Source organism: Strongylocentrotus purpuratus, unplaced genomic scaffold (genome assembly GCF_000002235.5).
Source record: "Strongylocentrotus purpuratus isolate Spur 01 unplaced genomic scaffold, Spur_5.0 spur5_scaffold_2, whole genome shotgun sequence".
NCBI classification, from domain to species: domain Eukaryota; kingdom Metazoa; phylum Echinodermata; class Echinoidea; order Camarodonta; family Strongylocentrotidae; genus Strongylocentrotus; species Strongylocentrotus purpuratus.
Window position 1 is genome coordinate 766,631 of NW_022145605.1, and position 20,499 is coordinate 787,129.

Here is a 20,499-nt window from a genome sequence, read left to right on the forward strand (position 1 = left end):
TCCCTCATCATCTCCATCCCTCTCATCATCTCCATCCCTCTCATCATCTCCACCCCATGTCATGTAAATTGAAATTTAATTATTAAATTTTAATTCTTTGAATGGAATATCATTTTAATTTGATTCAATTTAGGTTTTATTATTTTTGTATGTTCTTTTTGGTTACTAAATAGTAATCAATTATGCTGCTTTATGCTAATTTTTTTTTTTTTTTTTTTTTTTTTGAGGGGGGGAGTGGAAATTCGTTTTAACCCCCACTCGACCCCCCCCCCCCCCACACACACACTTTTTCGTTGGGAGGAGGGCGAGTCCCTGCCCCACTTCTGGCACCTATGATCGCAAGAATGGCTGGATTTCTGAAAAAAGGGGCACCTACAAAGGGACACATCAACAATAATAAAAACCATTTTTAGATATTTGTATAAAAGGCCTATGCCTTGGTCAAGATTGTGAATACATTACCACGAATGACATCAATATTTGTTTATTTCTTTACGTGGAACAACATTATTGTTTAAGCAACATACTTCGCGATTTGTGTGTGATGGACTGAATATCGATTTTCGAGCAAGCGAGCTAATAGTATAAGGTCCCATTTGAAAAATTACATGATGAATATTAAAGACAATTTAATGAAGAAAGACTGAAAAGTTCTTTTATGTAATTATGAGTAACATTATAATTAAAACATCTGAGAAAGAAAAGTAGGCACTTATCAGAAGGGAAAAGGACATGTACAAAATGATAAGGGGGCACTTTAGGGGAACCTGAAAAAGTGGAGGCACAGTGCCCCCCAACCAAGAATGCCGCCCTCTGACTGTGGGCAAAAGTGCGAAACTAACCCAGAAAATCTAGAAATAAACCAAATTTCAATTTTATTTCGCGCGGTCAACTGCCCCCTTCCCCATCAGTACGCCAGTGCTTCCAGTAGGCCTATCCTTCCATGAATTCCTACCATTAAAAATTATCAGAAGGGAAAAGGACATGTACAAAGGATAAGGGGGCACTTTAGGGGAACCTGGAAAAGTGGGGGCACAGTGTCCCCCCCCAACCAAGAATGCCGCCTCTGACAAAACTAACCCAGAAAATCTAGAAATAAACCACATTCCAATTTTATTTCGCGGGTCGGGTCAACTGCCCACCCCCCTCCCCCCCCCCCCCCCCCCCCCCCCCACTATCAGTACGCCAGTGCTTCCAGTATCCTACCATTAAACAAATTCTGGGACAGAAAAATGCAGCTGTTATAGACCTCTAGATCAAAAGTATATTATTGTTACAAGGGAAATCAACTTTATTCTTTGTAATGACTGTGTTTATAAAAGCACGAAAATCATGAAAAATTACAATTTCATTTCATTTTAGATCTAGAAATCATGATGGGAAAAAGTGTGGCGAGTTGTCCGAAAAGGCTGTGGCGAGTTGTCCAGGGTATTGTGGCGAGTACTAGTTGTCCAGGGTATTGTGGCGGGATGTCCAGGGTATTGTGGCGGGTTGTCTTGGGGCGGGTTGTCTTTGTGGCGAGTTGTCTGGACCCCGTAGTGACTAGTGCATGCGCTGCACGATCTAGATGCTACATTTCTTTCGTTTGGGAAGGACGTTTAGGAGATCGGAAAAGAAAGTCTCACTAACGTTAGCAGTGACAAGTCTATGTTGTTTCAAGGTTGCCAGGAAATTCGCAATAGAAGTAAGTTTAACAATGAAATATCATGTATATACAATATCATACTTAATTTAATTTAATTTAATTTTGATAAAATAATGACATAGGGGCGCTGGTCCTAGAAATATGAGGATTAGGGTCTAGTCCTCGTAAACAAGGGATACAAACAAGGGTACCGGTATATACAAACAAGGATATCTTCATAAACGCAGACAAAATGTGTCCTGAAAAATAAGGGTTAATTGTCTGCATTTTCGAGGACGCTTTTTTTCATCGGCGCTCTGGGGGTTTCATGTTACAGAACGGCTTGCTGGCGATGCCAAAAATGGATTCCCCTAGGATAACCCTAGTTAACCGTCTACTAATATGGGTTGTCCGTCTTCCCAAGGATTTATTGCTCATCTTCTTCTTCTTCTTCTTCTTCCTCCGCTCTATCGGAGATCAGCAGCTACCATAATGTACAAAGTCAATGTAAAATGCATCAAGAAAATCATTGCAGAATCCGTTTTTTGCATCGCCAATGCACCGATTAAAAGTTAAAAATATGAAACGTCTGCGAAAATGCAGACAGCCTTATTTTTGAGGACGCATCGGTCCGTGTTTATGAAGACGATCCTTGTTTATGAAGACGATCCTTATTCTCGGACCAGCGCCCCTACTGATAATGTATTTTGCCGACAAAATTCTGGTGAGGTTATTGAGAAAATAGGAAGTTAGGCCTAGCCCTAGGCCTAGGATTCTTCTTCTTCTGTTGAAGTACAGGCCACCATGTTGTTGGTGTATGAATTAATCAACACGTCTGGAGATTGACCTTAAGCACTGCACTAGGCCTAGATCTACGTGTTATAATAGGCAGCATTTGAATACATGGTAGTCAATAGGTCTAGAATCTACACTCATAACACACAGATGCACAAAATCATACCGATGCGGCTGATCGGCAAGTTTGACAGTGGACTCACAAAATTATTCTTTCTAACATCAGAAAATTGAAAAAAAATTGTATTTTAGGCCTAGATCTAGGCCTACTGCTATTTAATTTATGCACTTGTCATTTGTAAGACGCACCTCTTGACCCCCGGGAATGGTGCGTCATTGTACCGATGTGAGTCGTACATTTTGATACCATGACGCACCTTCCGTCACAGAAAGTGACACACCATTACATTCCATCGACACACATTTGAGTCAAACATATGACACACCATTTCATGAAAATGACTAGCCAATGACGCACATTTGAGAAACACTTCTGCTTGGAGAAAGTGACGGTCCCATTGACACACCAAATGACGCAACGTGGTAAAGAAACTTACTATGACGCACATATGGGTCAGTATTGTGACGGACATTTTGCGGCCATGACGGTACTGTGCGTCGCGATTGTGGGGAACATGACGCAACCATGACGCACCATCCCCGGGGGTCAAAAGGTGCGTCTTACAAATGACACCTGCATTAGGACGCTAGTGTAGACTGTAGTAGATCTAGGCTTTCATCGAAAGGGTGCGGTGCGGTGCGGCGCGGTGTGTGTGTGCTCAACGCACCAATTCGATAAAAGAGGGGGGGCTTTTCTCGAAAGGGTGCGTTGAGAGCGGAGTACCGTTTTAAGACACCCTTTCGATGAAAGCGGGGGGGCTTTTCTCGAAAGGGTGCGTCGACTAGTCTTTCGCATCAGTCGTTTAAAATGAGGATCTCGGACAGAAGGTAATATAGTTGCCAATTTAAGTATATCGAAAATGTATTAAATAAAATGGAATGGTCTTGATTACAGAGTGGTCTCTTTCGTTATTACTATGTTGATGGGGGAGACAGAGAGAAGGAAAAAAGGGAAAGGGAAGATAAAAGGAAAGAAAGAAGAATAAAAAGAGAAGAGGGAAACGGGCGGGGGGGGGGGGGGGCGAAGGACTCTTGCCCCCCCCCCAAATAAATCAGAGAGAGAGAGAAGGGAAAAAGAAAGGGAAAGAGAAGATAAAAGGAAAAAAAGAAAAGGAAGAAGAAGAAAAGAGGGAAACGGGGGCAAAGGGCTCTTGCCTCCTCCCCCCCCCCCCGCCAACAAATAAATAGTAGAGAGAGAGAGAGAGAAGGGAAAGGGAAAGGGAAAGAAAATATAAGGAAGGAAATGAAAGAAGAAGAAGGAAAGAGGGAAACGGGGGAAGGGCGAAAGGGAGAGAGAGAGAGAGAGAGAGAAGGGAAAGGGAAATGGAAAGAGAAGATAAAAGGAAAAAAAGAAGAGAAGAAGAAGAAGAAAAGAGGGAAACGGGGGCAAAGGGCTCTTGCCTCCTCCCCCCCCGCCAACAAATAAATAGTAGAGAGAGAGAGAGAGAAAGAGAGAAGGGAAAGGGAAAGGGAAAGAAAATATAAAAGGAAAGAAAGAAGAAGAAGAAGGAAAGATGGATACGGAGGAAGGGCGAAAGGTTCTTACCTCCCCCCCCCTCCCGCCAAAAAAATAAATAACAGAGAGAGAGAGAAAAGGGAGAGGGAAAGAAAATCTAAAAGGAAAGAAAGAAGAGGAAAAAGAATAAGAAAAGAGGGAAAGGGGGCGAAGGGCTCTTGCCTCCCCCCCCTGCCAACAAATAAATAAGAGAGAGAGAGAGAGAGAGAGAGAGAGAAGGGAAAGGGAAAGAAAATATAAAAGGAAAGAAAGAAGAAGAAGAAGAAGAAAAGATGGATACGGGGGAAGGGCGAAAGGTTCTTACCTCCCCACCCCCTCTCGCCAAAAAAATAAATAAGAGAGAGAGAGAGAAGGGAGAGGGAAAGAAAATCTAAAAGGAAAGAAAGAAGAGGAAAAAGAATAAGAAAAGAGGGAAAGGGGGCGAAGGGCTCTTGCCAACAAAATAAATAAGAGAGAGAAGGGGAAAGGGAAAGGGAAAGAGAAGATAAAAGGAAAGAAAGAAGAGGAAGAAGAAGAAGAAAAGAGGTAAATGGGGCGAAGGGCTCTTGCCTCCCCCGCCAAAAGTAAATAAGAGAGAGAGAGAGAAGGGAAAGGGAAAGGGAAAGAGGAAGAGAATATAAAAGGAAAAAAAGAAGAAAAGGGGAAGGGGAAAAAGAGAGTAAAAGGGAAAGAAAAGAAATAAAGAAAAAGAAAAGAAAAAAATAAAAAAGAAAAGAAAGGAAAGAAAAGAGAAGAAAGAAAAGAAAGAAAGAGAAAAACGAAAAAAGAGGGAGAATAGGAAAGAAAGGAGGCAAGAGCCCTTTGCCCCCATTTCCCTCTTTTCTTCTTCCTCTTCTTTTTTTCCTTTTATATTTTCTTTCCCTTTCCCTTTCCCTTCTCTCTCTCTCTCTCTCTCCCTTTCGCCCTTCCCCCGTTTCCCTCTTTCCTTCTTCTTCTTTCTTTCCTTTATATTTTCTTTCCCTTTCCCTTTCCCTTCTCTCTATCTCTCTCTCTCTCTCTACTATTTATTTGTTGGGGGGGGGGGGGGGGGGAGGAGGCAAGAGCCCTTTGCCCCCGTTTCCCTCTTTTCTTCTTCTTCCTCTTCTTTTTTTCCTTTTATCTTCTCTTTCCCTTTCTTTTTCCTTCTCTCTCTTTCTGATTTATTTTTTGGCGGGGGGGGGGGGGGGGGGGCAAGAGTCCTTCGCCCCCCCGTTTCCCTCTTCTCTTCTTCTTTCTTTCCTTTTATATTTTCTTTCCCTTTCCCTTTCCCTTCTCTCTATCTCTCTCTCTCTCTCTACTATTTATTTGTTGGCGGGGGGGGGGGGGGGGGAGGAGGCAAGAGCCCTTTGCCCCCGTTTCCCTCTTTTCTTCTTCTTCCTCTTCTTTTTTTCCTTTTATCTTCTCTTTCACTTTCTTTTCCCCTTCTCTCTCTCTCTGATTTATTTTTGGCGGGGGGGGGGGGGGGGGCAAGAGTCCTTCGCCCTCCCGTTTCCCTCTTCTCTTTTTATTCTTCTTTCTTTCCTTTTATCTTCCCTTTTTTTTCCTTCTCTCTGTCTCCCCCATCAACATAGTAATAACGAAAGAGACCACTCTGTAATCAAGACCATTCCATTTTATTTAATACATTTTCGATATACTTAAATTGGCAACTATATTACCTTCTGTCCGAGATCCTCATTTTAAACGACTGATGCGAAAGACTAGTCGACGCACCCTTCCGAGAAAAGCCCCCCCGCTTTCATCGAAAGGGTGTGTTAAAACGGTACTCCGCTCTCAACGCACCCTTTCGAGAAAAGCCCCCCCTCTTTTATCGAATGGGTGCGTTGAGCACACCACACCGCGCCGCACCACACCGCACCCTTTTGATGAAAGCCGTAGATCTAGGCCTAGTTCCGTATCCATTTTTTTAGCAGTTTAATATCCATTCTTAGCAAATGAATTTTAGCCCAATTTTTGTCTACTTATTTTAATCATAATCATAGGTCTAGGGTCTATAGACTATTGCATTTTCCAATTGAATTTGGATCACATCCGACATCGTGAAACCTTAGTTTAGGGATTCGATGTCGACGTCGTCGCTCAGTACCGTCTCTACTCTGTAGTCCTGCACCTCAAACTGAAGCTATCAGTACAAAATTATGCAGACTTCTTGTATGGTTTATGGTATCGCGCATACGAGGAGTCTGCATAATTTTGGACTGATAGCTTCAGTTTGAGGTGCAGGACTACAGCGTAGAGACAGTACTGAGCGACGACGTCGACATCGAAGCCCTAAACGAAGGTTCCCAATGTCGAATGTGATCCAAATTCAATTGGAAAATGCAATATATGATTATGATTAAAATTAGTTAAAAATTGGGCTAAAATTTCTTTGTTAAGAATGGATATTAAACTGCTAAAAAAAATGGATACGGAACTACACTAGCGCCCTATTTAGATCTAGATCTAGATTCTAGTTGTCATCACTCGTCACTAAAGTAGTCTACCGATTTTGAGTGAAATCAGTTGAGTTTTGTACAGAGGTGTTTGAAATGTTGGGGATCAATAGCACAGCTTTTACTACAAAGCCAAGATAGTAATGTTACTAGGGGTTTCAGAGTGATGACGTCATGAGTTCGCACTGGGCGATCGAGAGCGAAAGTGTAGTAATCTCTGCGTGTCTTTCGATTATTACGTAAACTCCGTAGCCACACACAGCTTCGCGTTGCGAAGGCCCCACAATATCGTACTTGTCGGAAAACATCGTTAAAACTTCGCCTCCTTTTGTCTCTCTCCCCTCCGTGCTGATATAACCTAAGTGTTTGTAGTGCAAGGAGAACTGACGAAACAATGCAATGAAGTTTTAAAAGCTACGATTTCATCATTTTCCCGTAATCTGCTTCCAACTTAGATTCGTGAGTATGAAAAGTCTGCTGATTCAGAAAATGTATTTGTTGTTGATGTTTTATCAAATTTGAAATGCGGAAAAAAACAATTATTAAGGCCCGATTCATGAAAATAAACGATCAAATTTGAGCTTCGTCGTGAGCGAGCTGTGCGGAGACCGCTTGAGCTTGCAACAGACCCATGGGCAGGTCCATTTTTTGGGTGGGGGTGTTAAATTCAACAATATGATAAATACATAAATATTTACTTTTTTAAGCGAAATTCCGTGAGTTTAAACTATCGTTTTTGCCGGCGTAAAGGCCGCAGTATTTTTGGAAGAGAAAATATCAAAAAGAGTAAAAATTTTAAAAAAAGTAAGTCAAAACCAGCACAAATTTGCACATATGGGACTACGAACGGTACAATAACTGTACCACTATGGTACAGGACATTTCACATCTTACCGACAATTTTATCTTGCATTGTTGACATGAAGACGAAAATAAACTTCCAAAAACAACATCTGCCGATAGCTCTTGATCTAAGTTTGTGCCAATGCATTGCAAAAGTAAAAGAAGGGCCCTTTTAACGGAGCTGCTGCGAAGCATCCAGCACGCAAAGTAGCTATATTGAATCCATTTCAATACACAAGAGAGTATAGATCACAGAAAACTACATAGGCTAGTATCAGTGCTGGATGGCCGAGCGGTCTTAGGCGGTGATTTTAGTCACATCAACTTTTGTACGCAAAAGATCAATTCCCGTCTTCGACAAAAGTTTCTTTAAATTTATTTATTTATTTTTTTTTTAATGTCAAAATCGGGGTGCGGCCTATACGGCGCTGCGGCCTTATCGCCGGCAAATACGGTAGTTCTAGTAGATAATTAAGGACTTTGATTATGTTTGGTAACATTTAAAGCACATTCCTATATTTTTATTTAAAGTTCGGTTCAGGAAAAAAATCCAAATAAATGCGATAGTTACCTGTGTGAAAAAATGGTATTTACCACAACAACGATGAAAAACAAATCGGATGAAATGTTGATCTTGTGACTTTGTGTTTATTTTGGAGACAATAGATGACATGTTATGTATGTTTTGGTCATATAAACATTACAAATTGCCCCTTTTAAAAGAATTATACAATTTTAAGGACGGAATTGAGGCCTCCGGATTTTATTCTTGCGCCACTTGTGTGAACTCACGCTAGTCCCATACGTTAAATGTTACGTTTGCTTGAGTTTAAAGTTGCATTTCTCCACGATTCTCTGTACTCAGGTTTTCTGATCATAAATAATGTGAAATCTATCTTCTTTGTGCAAGATTCTCGTTGATAACATATTTTATTTATTGTGTGGAACTTCTTTACTGTTCCATTTCTCATTTATTTACCTCCTCCACCTGTCTGAAAACCCGGCTGAAAACTACATTTAAACACTGTCAATAAATGTGCTTTATTAATGTTAGTCTAGATTTAGATCTATTTGTTATTCTAACCAAATGTTTCTGTTCAAATATTTCACTGATTGTTACTTCTTGAACTGGATAATCAGTTACATAACTTATTGTAGACCCTAATTTTAAAAATTGTTGTAAAAGTACTCAAAATTACAATCAATTTTCAAGTTCGACTGAACTACATTAACTTATTAAGTAGACTACCGTACCGGTACTAGACTCTAGACAGTAATTATTTTTTTTTTCTTCAAAAATAATTGTGCCTCCGCTAACAAAGGAGCCGGAGGCATTATTTATCAATTATTATTATGACAGTATTACATTACATGTTTTGTTTTGGAAATGAACGTAATGCGAACATTTCTTTGATTGATTTTTAATGTTTTATTTTATATTTGTTGTAGATGGCAAACACAGTGTCTGAGGAGCCAGCAAGTGCAATGGATGAGGCTAAAGACAAGGGGATTTTGTCAGGGACTAATCTTGAACATGATGAAGCTGAAGGTAAGTATCATCTTTCATTCTTTATAAATTAATTAGATTAATTTATTTTTGTTAATGAAATAATATTAAGTGGTGAAGATAATTTGGTAACCAAAATATATTATACTGTACATAGAGTCTATGTTTGAATTCATTTAGTTCATTGTTGGTTAACTCAATTTCATTGCCCTCAATCTGGATAATGATACAAAATAAGCTAAGGAAATAAGAATGGCGTTAATTTATTTATCTTTTCTAATTTTGTTTTGTTAATAGTAACAGCTCCTGTATCACCAGCAGCGGGATCATCAGCTCCTGGAGGCGGAGCAGGAGAATTGTCAATTCCAGCAGGATCATCAGCTACTAGCTGTACTAGCGACAGGATCTTAAGCTCCTCAAGCGACTTCAATCCCAGGAGGAAGCAATGGTAATTATTGTTGTCACTGTTTATTTTCAAATGGTAAATCATGCATGAATTAAATGAACATTTTAGTTTTTAATCATTGTTGCCTTGAATCTTTATTAGTAGTATTTATCATGACAAAATAAGCTAAGGAAATAAGAATGGCGTTAATTTATTTATCTTTTCTAATTTTGTTTTGTTAATAGTAACAGCTCCTGTATCACCAGCAGCGGGATCATCAGCTCCTGGAGGCGGAGCAGGAGAATTGTCAATTCCAGCAGGATCATCAGCTACTAGCTGTACTAGCGACAGGATCTTAAGCTCCTCAAGCGACTTCAATCCCAGGAGGAAGCAATGGTAATTATTGTTGTCACTGTTTATTTTCAAATGGTAAATCATGCATGAATTAAATGAACATTTTAGTTTTTAATCATTGTTGCCTTGAATCTTTATTAGTAGTATTTATCATGACAAAATAAGCTAAGGAAATAAGAATGGCGTTAATTTATTTATCTTTTCTAATTTTGTTTTGTTAATAGTAACAGCTCCTGTAGCACTAGCAGCGGGGTCATCAGCTCCTGGAGTAGCGGCCGGATCATCAGCTCCTCAAGCGACGGCAATCCCCGGAGGAAGCAACGATAATTATTGTTGTCACTGTTTTTTATTATGGTTAATCGTCCCAAAATTAAATGAACATCTTATTTGGAATCCGTGATTTAAGATGAATGGAATATACATATGTTTTCAAATTTTATGCTCATCCAATCCTCATCACTAAATAAGCATTGTATTTAATAGGCAGAAGAATCACAATGAATACACATATCACACAACAATTACTCAGTTACTAAATTAAAGCTATTGACTTGACAATAAATGACATAATATGATTCATAAATTAATAGTTTGCTTTCTCTTTTATGTTTTTCTCCTGCAGATATTGGGCCATACTGTACAGCCATGGATCTTCACCGGGACCTCTTCACGGGACAGGAGGATTTGCCCACTGTGGAGAAATTGCAAAAGAGAACAGAATGTCAAATATGGGAATTGCTAGAATATTGATCAAGTTAGGTGGTGTTTCTGCTAACGACCATTAAGTTTGTAATTATGTTAAAGAGGTTGTAGCAAAGCACAAACATATTTTAAAAAATGCTAAAGGTATTGTACAGGAACAGAAATTGTCCAGTCTACTAGATGGGGAATTCGTAGTCTTGAGAAGCAAGCAACTGAAGAAGCCAGACACTCCTAGGAAGAAGAAAATGAGAGCGCAAATCGCTGAAATCAAGACGGAGAACAAAGGAGTCAAACGGAAATTGGCAGGAATGGAAGGAACGATAGAAGACCAAAGGCATCGTCTGGAGTTTCTAGAGGAGGAGCTTGCCATGCGTAAAGCAAGACAGATAGAAATTGCTGATTTCGGCACCCTAAAGGATAGTTTTGTATCCCTGTGCAACAAGATGAAGAAAATCACGGCAGAGTTTGATCCAACTTGTCAGGAACTGAACGCCTACAAGAAAAAGTATGAAGAAAAAGAAAAAGAACTGCTTGAATTGGAGAAAAAACTTGTAGCATGTCAAGGAAAACTTCAGAAAGTAAACGCCAGGAATGTTAACAAGAGGATCAAAAGGAGAGATGAAAGCATAACAAAGCTGAAGGATGAAAATGCAGAATTATCTACTCTCATCCAAGAGTTGAGAGAAGATCTTGAACAGAGCAGAAAACCAACTCAGCTCATCAAAAGATAGAGTGCAATCCATGCAAGCGCATTCTAAACATATCAACCAATCTCAGAGAAAAGTCTATGACCAAGACAGGTATCTCCGGCGACGGCATACATCTGGTGCAGACGTGCAGGATCTGATGGACCTGAAGGAGAAAGTGTCGTTCCTAGAGAAGAGGAATAAGGAATTGGAGGAAGTGATAGGTTTAACCCTATTTAGCCCGGGGGGGGGGGGGGGGGGGGGGGGCTTCTAAAGCCCCCTCCTCGACATTTTTCGCGATAATTTTTTAACGCAAGAAAATTTGTGACTTTTTTCTTTCGAGTCTTGCGCATCTTTTGAAAGAATCGGACCTACCATTACAAAGTCACGTGTCCTTTTGTCTTTGCATGTCAGCTCGAAAATCGCTTATTTTTGTGATTTGTGTACAAAACATATGGAAATCTCATTTTTCAAATAAAGAGATAAAACATTGGTTATTTGGTCTTGTTTATAGTTTAGGTGTTTATTCTGGGGTCAAAATAGTTGAATTATAGTTGGAAATGAAATAAAAACAACAAAAACAATAAAATACATAAGTTAAAAAAACAAAGAAATACATAAGAAATTATCAAAACAATAGATAACAAGGAATAACCCTGGTTTTTCAATTTTTTGTGTTGTATTATTATTCCAAATGGTCTAACAAATATATGTAGTGAGAAAGAATGCTTAAATATGAATAATGTCTGATTTATGGGCAAAATGTGAATTTGATGACCTTATTTGCATAAATTACCATAAATATGCAAATGAGTGAATTTTTCAAAAAATTGAAATTACCATAGTATTCTATATACTTCACTTGACATATATGCAAATTTTTTGCGGCGATCGGTCGTTTCACGGCCGAGATCATGGGGGGGGGGGGGGCCTTAGAAGCCCGAGCTAAATAGGGTTAATAAACTTCGCTGAAGAAGTGGACAAAGCCCTGAAAGCGTTTGAAGATATTACAACATCAGGAAGGCATGCACACACATTGCAAACATCAGAATCTGGCGCCACAAGACTCATCAGGATATCGAGTAAGGCCTTTCATCACCGGGGATGTGACAAGTCGGGAGTTGAAGATGTCTTTTCAGCCTTTCTGTCAAACGCTTGTGGGACGAAGAATCATCTTGTTTATTACATTGGAAATTGTGCAAACATCTTTTTGAAGGTGCCTGCGCCCTTTATTTCCACGCTCCCCACATTCAGGAGTTTCTTTCAATGATTCGAAATTGTAACAACCTTCTCCTGGCAATCGAAGAGGACATCAGTGAGAAGCTCTTGGTGGCCGAGATACGAGCACTTGGCATATTTTACATCGCTGCCATCAAGCCCCTTTGGGAAAGGATTATCACCTCGGGCAACATTTTCGACACGAATGAGCCACTCCATCAACTCCAAACCAAGCTCATGGTATGGAAGGAAGATGCATTCCCTCTCCTGGCAGGTGACAGCCTCTTCAACATTAGCACAGGAGATGACATCTCAAAGAAGCTCCTAGACAGCACTGATGCTGAAGCGGAGATGCTGACCACCCAAGCCCTCGAGTTGATAAGCTGTGCTGTCCTGCTCATCCTTCAACGCCAGTACAAAGACCAGCTACCTGGAGGAAAGTATTGGGACCTGGCTGATGACGTCAAGGCAGCATACCACAATGTCCCAAGCACCAACATGATTGGAGAGAGGGATTTTGCACAACTCGATCTGCTTGTCTGCAAAAAACCCTCTGCCAGAATCACCACTCTTGAAGCACTCATCATGTGGACCAACAATAAGATGCCGGAGTGGCTAGACTCTCTGTCAGAGAAAGAAAGAGGGAAATATATGAAGGCGGCAAGGCAGTGCTCAGACGATGTTCTTAGGAGATATGCCGAACGGAAGAAGGCTATCAAACAGCAGAAATGGGAAGCTCTTCAAAAGGCATCACAAAAGAGGAAGGATCTTGAGGAAAAGAGAATGAAGTCGACAGCAGACTTGGTCAATGAAGTAGTTGAGCTTGGTGGAGTGTGGACTTCAGAGCAGAAGATAACAGAAATGGTTGGAGACATTGAGAGCACAAAATCAGACGAACAAATAAGAAGAATACTGTACACACAGCTGTTATTCTTACAGAAGGTCCTTAAATGTCAAGGTCCGTCAAAAAAACATTTCCAGCTATCTCGTCAAGGGCAGCCGTTTACAAGAGGAGAGATGATGCAACATTTGGTAGATGTTGTGAAGCACAACAACCTACAAACCCAACCACAACCTGACCCAGTATAGGCCGCTTCAATTCATCAAGAGTTACTTGTAGGCAAGAGGATCGAACACCTCTTCCTAATTGAACATGTGAAAGTCTGGATCCATGGTGTGGTGACTGGTATTAGTTCTTACAAGACTGATAACCTGAAGACCCTCTTCTTCATTGATTATGAGGATGAGGATGAACTCAAGGAGTACAACATTCTATCTGACTTGAAGAAGAACGAATTAATTGTGAAAGATTGATTTCTGCTCAAGTGATTAATAAAGTTTGAAAAGAGAATTCAAAACTGAGCAGTATTAGGTTGAACAAGAAGGAATTAATTGTAAATATTATTTTCCGATTAAATGATTAGTAACATTTGAAAGGAGTTAATCTGAGAATTCAAAGCTGAGCAGAACAAGAAGGAATTAATCGTTTAATATTATTTTCTGATCAAGTGATTAGTAACATTTGAGTCAATCTCACAAGTCAAAGCTGAGCAGTGTTAATTTGAACTAGAACAAATTAATTTTAATTTGGTGCAAATTGAAAATTGAAGTATACCTGAGAAGTTGTGATGAAACCAAAACAAATTATCATGCAAAGAAGATGTAACAAAACAAAAATAATTACAAAGAATATGCAATGGAACCATCCTTTAAAGAAAAGAATAGCAAATAAATAGGAACAAATTCAAACATTAAATAGATTAATTAGTCTTTATTGTATGTACTTATATGTTCGGAAACTTGTATGGTATGAAAGTTGGAAGTCGCTGTTTTTGTGTGTGTATTTGTCTGTATGTGGTGATGTTTGTAAGTGAGTGTGTGAGCATTCATGTTTGGCGGTGTGCATAAAGGTGTACGTGTTTGTTTTTCTTTGTTTGAAAACAAGAATTACATTTCTGTATAAATTTGAAAAACCTTGAATTAAAATATATTGTATCATACAAGATTTTTTCATTTTATTGAATAAATTTGCATAAATTTGCATATTTAATTCTTACTCTCTCATGTCAAGAAGTGTGAATTACAAATTCCTGTATCTTGCAAAGATATGCACAACATTTGTGAAAAATAGATTTCTGACTCATTTAATCCAATGGATAGACCCAGACCCATAGGGCTTTCATCGAAAGGGTGCGGTGCGGTGCGGCGCGGTGTGGTGTGCTCAACGCACCCATTCGATAAAAGGCCCCCCGCTTTTCTCGAAAGGGTGCGTTGAGAACGGAGGACCGTCTTAGCACACCCTTTCGAGAAAAGAGGGGGGTCTTTTCTCGAAAGGGTGCGTCGACTAGTCTTTCGCATCAGTCGTTTAAAATGAGGATCTGGGACAGAAGGTAATAGTTGCCAATTTAAGTATATCGAAAATGTATTAAATAAAATGGAATGGTCTTGATTACAGAGTGGTCTCTTTCGTTATTACTATGTTAATGGGGGAGACAGAGAGAAGGAAAAAAAGGGAAAGGGAAAGGGAAGATAAAAGGAAAGAAAGAAGATTAAGAAGAAAAGAGGGAATCGGGGGGGGGGGGGCAAAGGGCTCTTGCCTCCTCATCCCCCCGCCAACAAATAAATAAGAGAGAGAGAGAGAGAAGGGAAAGGGAAAGGGAAAGAAAATATAAAAGGAAAGAAAGAAGAGGAAGAAGGAAAGAGGGAAACGGGGGAAGGGCGAAAGGCTCTTACCCCCCCCCCCCGGCAAAAAAATAAATAAGAGAGAGAGAAGGGAAAGGGAAAGAAAGAAGAGGAATAAGAAGGAAAGAGGTAAACGGGGGAAGGGCGAAGGGCTCTTGCCTCCTTCCCCCCACCCCCGCCAAAAATATATAAGAGAGAGAGAGAGAAGGGAAAGGGAAAGAAAATATAAAAGGAAAGAAAGAAGAGGAATAAGAAGGAAAGAGGGAAACGTGGGAAGGGCGAAGGGCTCTTGCCTCCTCCCTCCCCACCCCCTGCCAAACAATAAATAAGAGATAGAGAGAGAAGGGAAAGGGAAAGGGAAAGAGAAGATAAAAAGGAAAGAAAAAAGAGGAAGAAGAAGAAGAAAAGAGGGAAACGGGGGAAGGGCGAAGGGCTCTTGCCTCCCTCCCCCCCCTCCCGCCAAAAAAATAAATAAGAGAGAGAAGGGAGAGGGAAAGAAAATCTAAAAGGAAAGAAAGAAGAGGAAAAAGAATAGGAAGAAAAAAGGGAAACGTGGGCGAAGGGCTCTTGCCCTCCCCCCCCGCCAAAAAATAAAAAAGAGAGAGAGAGAGAGAGAGAGATTTGAAAGCGAAAGGGAAAGATAATATAAAAGGAAAGAAAGAAGAGGAAGAAGAATAAGAAGAAAAGAGGGAAACGAAGGCGAAGGGCTCTTGCCTCCTCCCCCTCCCCGCCAAAAAATAAATAAGAGAGAGAGAGAGAGAGAGAGAGATTGGAAAGCGAAAGGGAAAGAGAAGATAAAAGGAAAGAAGAAAAGATGGAAACGGGGGCGAAGGGCTCTTGCCCTCCCCCCTCCCCCCTCCCCCCGCCAAAAATAAATAAGAGAGAGAGAGAGAGAGAGAGAAGGGAGAGGGAAAGAAAATCTAAAAGGAAAGAAAGAAGAGGAAAAAGAATAGGAAGAAAAAAGGGAAACGTGGGCGAAGGGCTCTTGCCTCCCCCCCCGCCAAAAAATAAATCAGAGAGAGAGAGAAGGGAAAGGGAAAGAAAATATAAAAGGAAAGAAAGAAGAGGAATAAGAAGGAAAGAGGGAAACGTGGGAAGGGCGAAGGGCTCTTGTCTCCTCCCTCCCCACCCCCCCTCCCGCCAAAAAAATAAATAAGAGAGAGAGAGAGAGAAGGGAGAGTGAAAGAAAATCTAAACGGAAAGAAAGAAGAGGAAAAAGAATAAGAAAAGAGGGAAAAGAGAGAGAGAAGGAAAGGGAAAGAGAAGATGAAAGGAAAGAAAGAAGAGAAGAAGAATTTGTGTCCTGCCAGTGTCACAAATAGATATAAAAATATGCTCATCTGACGATAATTTGATGTATAAAACCCCTCACCTTCTTGGGGCTCCGCCCCTTGGATCCAACACCAATTTGTGTCCTGCCAGTGTCACAAATAGGTATATAAAAATATGCTCATCTGACCGTTATTTATTGCCCAAAACCCCTGAGCTTCCGGGGGCTCCACCCCCTTGACCCCACGCCAATTCGTGACCCCTGTGTCACAAATAAGGTATAAAATAATAATAATTTAATGTACAAAACTCCTGAGCTTCTGGGGGCTCCGCCCCTAGACCCAACACCAAATTGTGTCCTGCCACTGTCACAAATAAGGTATAAAATTATGCTCATCCGACATTAATTTTGATGTTTAATACCCCTGAGCTTCTGAGGGAGCTTCTGAGGGCTCCGCCCTGTGAAAAAACGTGTGAAAAAACACGTTAATTTTACCGTTTTGGGGAGATAGACCCCCCCCCCTCCCTGGCGTTCAAGGGGGGGGGGGTACAATTTTTCAAATTTTCGAGGGCCCCCAAAAAAGATTAGTGCTCTCTAGTAATTTCGCGACTACTCCGGAACCGCGGCAGATATACATTTTTCTTTCATGACTTTTTTCTTTCGAGTTTTACGCATCTTTTGAAACATTTTTTTGTTGAAAATTGGACGTATAGTTGCGGAGTCACGTGACCTTTTGTTTTTGCATGTCAGCCCTAAAATCGCTCATTTTTGTGATTTATGTACCAAACATATGGAAATACCATTTATTCTTTTAAAAAAAGAGAACACATTGGTTATTTGGTCTTGTTTTCAAGTTAATGCGTTTGTTTTAGGGTCAAAATAGTTGAATTGTGGTAAGAAATGAAATAAAACAACAAAAACAATATAATACATAAATACAAATAATCAAAACCAGAGATAACATAGGGATAAACTGGCTCTTCCAACTTTGTTGTATTATTATTCTAACAAATATATGTAGTGAAAAAGAACGCTTGAATATGAATTATATATGATTTATGGGTAAAAATGTGAATTCTCTGACCTTGTTTGCATAAATTACCATAAATATGCAAATGAGTGAATGTTTCAACAAATTGAAATTACCATAGTTTTTTTATACACTTCACTTGACATGCATGCACATTTTCGCGGCGATCGGCTGTGAAACGGCCGAGATCTTAGGGGACCCCCCCCCACCCTCAAGTCTACTCCAATCACATTGAAAAGAAGTATGACTTGAATCATCTCTCTCATCATTATACCGCTATAGTATTCATGTTTTTAATATTATTTATTATCCTTCCATTAAACAAGTTCATAGAGAAAATACTTATCTCTCTGCAATATTAAAAAAGAATCTTCATTAATATGTCTTAATTTGTATTGATAGCCTTGTGGTCGCCAACAGTGGCGTAGGTAGGGGCGTCTCCAAAGGGGGTGTGGGGGTGCGACACCCCCCCCCCCCACCTGTCAGGATATTGTCGGTAAAATTGCGCTGCCGTCGGGAAAAAAGAGAGGGAAAGGAAAAAGAAAAAGAAAGAAAGAAAGAGAAAAACGAAAAAGAGGGAGACTAGGAAAGAAAGGAAAGAAAGGAAAAGAAAGAAAAAAAAAAGAGGCAAGAGCCCTTTGCCCCCGTTTCCCTCTTTTCTTCTTCTTCCTCTTCTTTCTTTCCTTTTATCTTCTCTTTCCCTTTCCTTCTCTCTCTCTCTCTCTCTCTTATTTATTTTTTGGCGGGGGGGGGGGGGAGGAGGCAACAGCACTTCGCCCCCGTTTCCCTCTTTTCTTATTCTTCTTCCTCTTCACTTTTATATTCTCTTTCCCTTTCCCTTTCCCTTCCCTTCTCTCTCTCTCTCTTATTTATATTTTTGTCGGGGGGAGGGCAAGAGCCCTTCGCCCCCGTTTCCCTCTTTCCTTCTACTTCCTCTTTTTTCTTTCCTTTTATCTTCTCTTTCCCTTTCCCTTCTCTCTCTTATTTATTTTTGGCGGGGGGGGGGGGGGGGAGGAGGCAAGAGCCCTTTGCCCCCGTTTCCCTCTTTCTTATTCTTTTTCCTCTTCTTTCTTTCCTTTTATATATTTCTTTCCCTCTCTCTTCCCTCTCCCTCTCTTATTCATTTTTTGGCGGGAGGGGGAGGCAAGGGCCCTTCGCCCCCGTTTCCCTCTTTTCTTCTTCTTCCTCTTTTTTCTTTCCTTTTTATCTTCTCTTTCCCTTTCTTTTTCCCTTCTCTCTCTATCTCTTATTTATTGTTTGGCAGGGGGTGGGGAGGGAGGAGGCAAGAGCCCTTCGCCCTTCCCACGTTTACCTCTTTCCTTCTTATTCCGCTTCTTTCTTTCCCTTTCCCTTCTCTCTCTCTTATTTATTTTTTTGCCGGGGGGGGGGGGGGGGTAAGAGCCTTTCGCCCTTCCCCCGTTTCCCTCTTTCCTTCTTCCTCTTCTTTCTTTCCTTTTATATTTTCTTTCCCTTTCCCTTTTCCTTCTCTCTCTCTCTCTCTCTTATTTATTTTTTTGGCGGGGGGGGGGGGGGGTGGGGAGGAGGCAAGAGCCCTTCGTCCCCCCCGTTTCCCTCTTTTCTTCTTATTCTTCCTCTTCCATTTTATATTCTCTTTCCCTTTCCCTTTCCCTTCTCTCTCTCTCTCTCTCTTATTTATATTTTTGGCGGGGGGAGGGCAAGAGCCCTTCGCCCCCGTTTCCCTCTTTCCTTCTACTTCCTCTTCTTTCTTTCCTTTTATCTTCTCTTTCCCTTTCCCTTCTCTCTCTTATTTATTTTTTGGCGGGGGGGGGGGGGAGGAGGCAAGAGCCCTTCGCCCCGTTTCCCTCTTTTCTATTTCTTTTTCCTCTTCTTTCTTTCCTTTTATATTTTCTTTCCCTCTCCCTTCCCTCTCCCTCTCTTATTCATTTTTTTTGGCGGGAGGGGGAGGCAAGGGCCCTTCGCCCCCGTTTCCCTCTTTTCTTCTTCTTCCACTTTTTTCTTTCCTTTTTATCTTCTCTTTCCCTTTCCCTTTCCCTTCTCTCTCTATCTCTTATTTATTGTTTGGCAGGGGGTGGGGAGGGAGGAGGCAAGAGCCCTTCGCCCTTCCCACGTTTCCCTCTTTCCTTCTTATTCCTATTCTTTCTTTCCTTTTATATTTTCTTTCCCTTTCCCTTCTCTCTCTCTCTCTCTTATATATTTTTGGCGGGGGTGGGGGGAAGGAGGCAAGAGCCCTTCGCCCTTCCCCCGTTTACCTCTTTCCTTCTTATTCCTCTTCTTTCTTTCCCTTTCCCTTCTCTCTCTCTCTTATTTATTTTTTTGCCGGGGGGGGGGGGGGGGGGGGTAAGAGCCTTTCGCCCTTCCCCCGTTTCCCTCTTTCCTTCTTCCTCTTCTTTCTTTCCTTTTATATTTTCTTTCCCTTTCCCTTTTCCTTCTCTCTCTCTCTCTCTCTCTCTTATTTATTTTTTTGGCGGGGGGGGGGGGGGGGGGTGGGGAGGAGGCAAGAGCCCTTCGTCCCCCCCCGTTTCCCTCTTTTCTTCTTATTCTTCTTTCTTTCCTTTTATCTTCCCTTTCCCTTTCCCTTTTTTCCTTCTCTCTGTCTCCCCCATCAACATAGTAATAACGAAAGAGACCACTCTGTAATCAAGACGGCGTAAATATTCATAATTGAATGACACACGCCCTTAAAACTAAAACAACAACAACAACCATTCCATTTTATTTAATACATTTTCGATATACTTAAATTGGCAACTATTACCTTCTGTCCCAGATCCTCATTTTAAACGACTGATGCGAAAGACTAGTCGACGCACCCTTTCGAGAAAAGACCCCCCTCTTTTCTCGAAAGGGTGTGCTAAGACGGTCCTCCGTTCTCAACGCACCCTTTCGAGAAAAGCGGGGGGCCTTTTATCGAATGGGTGCGTTGAGCACACCACACCGCGCCGCACCGCACCGCACCCTTTCGATGAAAGCCGACCCATAAAGTCCAGCAGTGTTTTTGTCAGTAAATCACTGCAAAAATATTATGAAGGTCATTTTTTATTCCTGAAACAAGTTTCGTTATTGAGAACTCGGATGTGTAGTATCTTGAACAACTGCACAATTAGCATTCCATACTTTCTGGTTGTCATTGGTTACTCGTACAAGAACAATGTATAGTGTATTGTAATATGACCTGTACAGAAGTTGAACGGAGAATACACACACGTTATCAACCATGTAACTGAAGGCTGTTGTGTCGTCCTTTCGGCTGTCTAAATAAGGACCAAAACATTACATTTGGCGACGAAGATGTGTGATTTCGTCATGAACCTGAACTTTCATGGACACAGTCCCTCGAGTCACTGCGTAAGTTACTTTGAGAACATTTCAAC

General features: G+C 40.9%; 1 protein-coding gene across 4 annotated transcripts; it reads left to right on the forward strand.

Annotated features, from left to right (window-relative positions):
* The first annotated feature begins 1,537 nt into the window (after positions 1-1,537).
* Positions 1,538-11,191, forward strand: LOC105440760. Of its 4 annotated transcripts, none has more exons than XR_004065122.1 (5): positions 1,538-1,684; positions 8,762-8,861; positions 9,117-9,267; positions 9,450-9,600; positions 9,783-10,792. XR_004065122.1 is itself a non-coding variant. In XM_030991373.1 (4 exons), the coding sequence occupies exons 1-4, from the start codon at positions 1,568-1,570 to the stop codon at positions 9,538-9,540; spliced, it is 459 nt and encodes a 152-aa protein (XP_030847233.1). In that variant the 5' UTR covers positions 1,538-1,567; the 3' UTR covers positions 9,541-10,792. The 4 variants fall into 4 exon arrangements, 2 of the variants coding, with proteins under 2 accessions (XP_030847233.1, XP_030847232.1); XR_004065123.1 differs by having other exon boundaries at positions 10,181-10,792; XM_030991373.1 differs by having other exon boundaries at positions 9,450-10,792.
* The last annotated feature ends 9,308 nt before the right edge of the window (positions 11,192-20,499 follow it).

What these genes read in the sequence shown, in the direction of transcription:
- LOC105440760 (XM_030991372.1), top strand. Translation starts at nt 10,506, where the DNA reads ATGAGAGCGCAAATCGCTGAAATCAAGACGGAGAACAAAGGAGTCAAA.